The sequence below is a fragment of the Ciona intestinalis genome, unplaced genomic scaffold, assembly GCF_000224145.3.
Source record: "Ciona intestinalis unplaced genomic scaffold, KH HT000110.2, whole genome shotgun sequence".
Taxonomy (NCBI): Eukaryota; Metazoa; Chordata; class Ascidiacea; order Phlebobranchia; family Cionidae; genus Ciona; species Ciona intestinalis.
Genome location: NW_004190432.2, coordinates 22,832 through 28,867, shown reverse-complemented (window position 1 = coordinate 28,867; position 6,036 = coordinate 22,832). Strand labels below are relative to the sequence as shown.

General features: G+C 34.6%; 1 protein-coding gene across 2 annotated transcripts in view; it reads left to right on the top strand.

The window, feature by feature from the left end:
- The first annotated feature begins 1,996 nt into the window (after nucleotides 1–1,996).
- The window catches only part of LOC100182498 (hercynylcysteine sulfoxide lyase-like), a 6,221-nt gene continuing 2,181 nt past the window's right edge, over nucleotides 1,997–6,036 (top strand). The window contains exons 1-6 of one of the 2 annotated variants that reach the window (XM_002126693.4): nucleotides 1,998–2,431; nucleotides 3,110–3,252; nucleotides 3,647–3,766; nucleotides 4,088–4,201; nucleotides 4,899–5,051; nucleotides 5,544–5,749. In XM_002126693.4, the coding sequence (XP_002126729.2) occupies nucleotides 2,289–2,431; nucleotides 3,110–3,252; nucleotides 3,647–3,766; nucleotides 4,088–4,201; nucleotides 4,899–5,051; nucleotides 5,544–5,749 (879 nt within the window). In that variant the 5' untranslated portion in view covers nucleotides 1,998–2,288. Of the gene's footprint in view, nucleotides 2,432–3,109; nucleotides 3,253–3,646; nucleotides 3,767–4,087; nucleotides 4,202–4,898; nucleotides 5,052–5,543; nucleotides 5,750–6,036 lie in introns of both variants that reach the window. The other variant, XM_026838753.1, reaches the window with a different exon arrangement.

The following is a 6,036-nucleotide window of genomic DNA, read 5'->3' as shown; positions in this document are numbered from 1 at the left end:
ACCTCACTCTCCTGATTATCATTAAATGGGGGTCCGTAAACAGAAAATTTAAAAAAAGTCTCGTCTGACAAAGTGTCCCATCTTCCCCCACCCTACTATACATTCTTTATTCTATTCACGTGACCGCTAACTTTGTCCCCATTTCGCTTGGTCTCCGTTGTAAAGATAGGCGCACAGTGGTTTTAGGAGGTTTTAGCTGTTTATTTTAAAAATTGCACCAACTATTTCAGTTTATTGGGCCAGTTTAGTTTTAACGCTTACAGTTTAACGCTTGTTTAGAAATTAATTATTTAGTCAATTTAGTTAAAAAGGATTAAACAAATGGTGTGTTAGAAATACATATATATTTGGAAATAGTTATTTTTCCCTATAAATTTAAATTAAGTAGAAAAACTACATAAAACGCCCTGGATTTCATTAACTTCAATAGTAAACGGAAACGACTCGCGAAAGAGAGAGAGAGTGTATCAGCTCTTTTCCCTTTATCGACATTGGAGATGCACGTTCTATTCTTTTTTATTTCTGTACCTTTTCTCCTGTTACGCTTTCATCAAACGTTGGTGTTCTTCTTTTTGGTTATTGTGCAAGAACGAGTCTTGTATGTTCTTATCTTTTTATGGAACCAACTCTTATATGTAATTAAACTTTTAATTAAAAAGCCGACAGCAATCTAGTCAGCTGCGTTATATAAGAGCTGCGTCCCGGACTTTACGTAACAGTGGGAATACACATTTTGTGGCAAAAATATAAAATTTCACGGCCTACTAGAGAGCCGTGAACTAGAGAGCTCTAGTAGGCCGTGAAAATTTATACTAAAGAGCTCTAGTAGGCCGTGAAAATTTATACAAAGTTGCCAACATTTTCTGTTGTTACAAGTGTATCTGTTCTGTTTGAACACAACTTTGAACACAAGTATAAGTATAGTAACGGAGTAAGAAAAAGAATGTTTAAACTGATTTTTAAAGCGTACGATATTTTTTCTATTATTTACGTATATGCCTAATATAATAAATTCATTTATTTATTAAACTTAACTAGGATTTTAAACAGTCCCGTTTATTCTCTTCTGTTTTTTCGGATTGAAATAGATAAAGGGGGTTGAGGATTTTTTAGGCAATTTAAGTCACCGTGCATACTAGTTATGTATGCGTGTGTGCAAATATTGAAATGGCCCAGGACGCTAATTAATTTGTATGTCTGTGAAATATAAGATGCAATATATGTGTGTTATGTTTTTGTACATTCATTGCATTGCAGCCGCATATGCCCACTGCACAGAGAGACACGGAAACAAAACATCCGAGTTTAAACAATTAATCATGACCACATTACGGATACGTGTTGGTTTCGAAATATACACATGTCAGTAAGTAAGTTTAGTCGAAAGGATGGCATCTAGAAATGTAAGCATGATAGCTCGGGTTCGAAAGCAGTTTAAAATTTTTTTATAAAAGATTGCGGGGCTACTATTTTACTGTTTATACTCGCGCACCCAAAAGTACCGATTGCAATGTTTCTAATCAGTTCTTTGAGCATATAAGTTTACTTCTTTATAGGTATAAACTATTTCTAAATTGGGCGACATTGGACGGCATGATTTATATAATATAGGATTAGGCCCAGTTATAAATATTGTACGAACGCTAAGAGTTATTTACGTGCGTCACAAAAGTTCTTGATTTGTCACTTAGGTGAAGGCGTACGCACTTTTTCTGTAAGTCTGTCACGCTGGTTACGCTACGTTGGTTTCGGCCTTAAGGGGTATATCAGTGGTACATAAATTTTAGTAAAGACGTCGCTTATGTCGTAAAGCCCTTCTTCTAACGAATCCAACCGTTAGGCTTGACTGGACATTTTTTTGCAAAATGCTGTCAGCTGTGTTGCAGCTGCGTTGGAAGTCATGCTGGGTAGGGTCCACTATAACAGCCGATATAAAACAAACGTTTGCAGTTGTATGCACAAAATTTAAAGTAACAATTTAAAAGTATTTGAGAACATGGTAATATAATATTGTTTTACTGACAAATTGAAAGTTTTACAAATTGTAAGTTTCGTTGTGTTTAAGGTTCAATAAGTTATTCATCTTTAATGAGTTCGCGGTCATAAAATGAATATTCAACTGTTTGCCTATATACTTATAGCGTAGTGTTTCTTACTGGTGCAGTGTAAATTGTTAGAAAGAAATGCTAAAGTTGATATTTTGTATCGTTTACAATAATTTATAATAAACTTTAGTGTACCGATAAAATCTGGTAACCGAGTAAATTGTAGCTTTTGTAAAATACAAAATGGAAGAGAAGTATGATCATTCGACTCCAAAATTTGGTTCTCAGCAGATGAGAGATACGTTTCGACTGAGTGATGCATATGTAATGCTTAACCATGGATCGTATGGTTTTCCACCACAACCCGTGCTTAACAAACGGAATCAGTAAGTATAACTTATGCGCCCGACCCGGTCAAAATACAACATGTATAAAATGCATTTAACATTATAATTTGTATTTTTTTTAAATCACAAGTTGGGATATTTTTGGGCTTGCATCACAAGTTGACTTATTTTGACATTACAACTTGGATTAATTTTACAAAATAACTTGAATTATTTTCATAAACGGTAAAATCGCTCATGCGTTTAGAAAAATTGCGTGTAAACCTTTTTCAGCAATCCGTTGATAACATATCTTTGCCCAAGGGGTTTTATGTGCCATTGATTGATTTCAATAATTTACACGCGCGAATTTTGTTCAATAATAAAATCATTTCTTACCAAAATTGGTGCCGGCCATTGCCGCCGATTAGAAACACTTTTTAGACGAGTATATTTCCTGATCCTGTTTTAAAGAAATAATAACGCTATTTTAAAGTCTGCTAATATACTTTGGTTACTATCATATGCGACGAAAAATCAAAATGAAAGCATGTCCCATACTATAGTCACTACCCTATACCCTCAAATACCCCAGTATATTACAATTTAAAATGTGCACAAAAAAAAAGAAACAAAAGAGCACAGCTCCAATGAGTATGCACGTAATGTAATTAACATAATTTTAATTAGCCGAAATATTATGTTCTCCATCCTATACTATAATTTTAAAATGTTCAGATTGTTGGAGGAACAAGAATCCCACCCTTTCACATGGTTCCGCACAAATTTAATGGACTATTACATGGAATCTGTTAAAATTGCTGCAAATCTAATCAACGGCGATGTTGAAGACACGTTTATTTTGAGTAACGTAACTGAAGGTTGGTTTTAATTACTGAAGTTTGGCTTATAGTCATAATAAGAAGATATTGATTAGAATTTAAAAAAAATGTTTGCAGATTTAAATTTGCTGGTTTAATAGTAAAAGTAAAACCAGATGTGTATGCAGCCAGTAAATTGTTATATAGTAGGGTTGGGAAAGATGGGACACCTTTCGAACATGATATCCAAATATCCTAATCGTGTTTTAAACAATTACCAACAGTCTATGAGAGTCGTGAGGATACGATTTTATAATTTCTCAAGTGTTCTTTGTTTCCTACTAAATAGGACAAGGAAATAAAACCCCATCCTACTATATACTATGTTGTTGAGCGTCAGTTGTACTATACTATGCGTAACTCATTGAATTATACTAACTTGTATACATTTAAGGGACAAACTGTATTTTAAAATCGGTAATGCTCAAAGAAAGAGAAAATGGAGAAATTCTAATGAACACTCATTCATATGAAGCTGTTCAGAATATGCTCTCAGAAATGGAAACAACTTATGGTGGGTGGGAAATTCTACTTTACTTTGTATGCTATAGTTTAAAAGTTGTTTTTTATTCAAAATGCATTTGCCTCGTGACATAGTGGTTAGTGCGCCTGACACTAACCCAGAGGTAAATGGGATGTGTCCTTTGGCAAGACACTTAACGACAATTGCTAAAACCCGGCAGCGGTCACTAATGGGTTGTCCAAACGTTCGATCCCCAATAACAAAAGCACTTTAATATATATACTACTAAAAGTATCAAACTAAATGTGTTTTTTTTTATATAAGAATAACGAAGGCTTTAAACTATGTATATAACGTATGTACTGTCTCTAGGTACAAAGACAAGATGCGTTGAAATCCGTTTTCCAATCTCTGATGAACAAGACGTGGTTGATTTGTACGCAAGGCAACTGGACCTTTATCCGAATATTAAGATTGCGGTGATAGGTGAGATTAGATACCTAAAGAGAAAACTTTTGGGGGGGACTTGGAAATGTGGTTTGCATGTCGTTTGCCACCAAAGAGGACAAACAAATCGCATATGTGCTTGGTGAAGACACTTATCGGCGACTGCTCTAATTTGTTGTTTCAATATGGATTACTTTTTTTACCACGCTGGTAAAAAAAAATATATATAATGCTATGGGGGAAATGGGACACCTCTAGCAAATAATATCCTGATCGGGGTTTAAACAGTTAACAGCGTTCTATGGAAGGCGTGAAAATACCGATTTAAATTCCGTGAATATTCTTTGTTCACTACCAAATGAGACAAGAAAATATAATATGAAAGGTGTCCCATCTCACCCCACGCTAATAAATCATAAAACTTCCATATCACAGGCAAAGGTTATGCGTCGCACCAATTGTAAGCGGACGAGGTGTATGAAACAAAACACCCGCGTTTTATTGCCTTTCATTGCCTTTTATTGCCTTTCCCCCATCACGCGAGAATAAAGCAAGTTACATTAATTTTTTTGATATATCACAAGACAAGTGTATATTTTCAGTCCGATTTTAAAAACTGTTTATTTTTCAATCAACAGAGTTTTATTATACGTTTAAAAGCAATCTATGTTATTTGGTATGGCTTATATATATTTCATAGTCTAATTTAGATTCAATTTTTCATTAATTTTTACAGACCATATTACAAGTCCTACTGCTTTGAAATTACCTGTTGAAAAAATCGTTGAGGTTTGTCGTGAAAGAAACGTTCTTACTTTGATTGATGGAGCTCATGCACCCGGTCAACTTGATCTAGACATGAAAAAGATAAAAGCAGATTTTTATGTCGGTTAGTTTGTGATAATATGACTACTTCTAACACAAACGGTAGATTTTTAACTTGTAGTATTGACATGTGCTTTTTAAAAATTGTAGAAACTGTTTTTTAAAGATTGTAGAAACACTTGATTAATTGAACCTACAATAACTATGAGGGTATGAGTTTAAGCTCGTCGCTGCTATCATAGTGGGCTTATGTGTCCTTGGGCAAGACACTTAATTATAACGGCAATTGCTCCACCCCATTAGTCATCAATGGGTTGTCCCTTTTTAGATACACATAATAAAAAAAACACAAAAAAATACTCACCTACAAAGTAACATACATGGTAACTCGTAAGCCGGAACGAGGTGTATAACACCCGTGACTGTCATTTTAGAACACCTGTGACTGTGGCGTTTTCCGGCCAGGTGAGGATAAAGCAAGTTACATCCCTTCACATGAAAGCATGTGCACTGTAACAATATTGCTATTCAACCAATTTACTCAATTGTAATTCAGGCGATCTTCACAAATGGTATTACACAAGCCGTGGATGTGCTCTGTTATGGATTTCTCCCAAACACAGAAACAAAATCCTACCTGTGGTCACAGATTACTGCAAAGATACGATGCATCATCAATATTGTTACTGGGGAACACGAGACACTTCGTCACAGCTCACTTTATCTACTGCATCAAAGTTTTATGAAAATATTGGTGGATTGGTTGGTCTTTTATACTAATTTAGTATAAAGTAAGGTAGGGACATGGGACACCTGTTGATTCGCTTTACTTATCTCATTTGGTAGTGAACAAAACACATTTAAAGAATTATAAAGCTGTATTCTCACGACTCCCGTAGACCGTTGTTAATTGTTTAAAATACTTTCAGGATATTTGGATATTTTGTGCCAAAGGTGTTCCCGCAATTTATTATACAATAGTCTGGGTACAGGTAGGACCTCTTTAGTACATTATATCCAAATATTCTGATTGTGTTTTAAATAGTTAA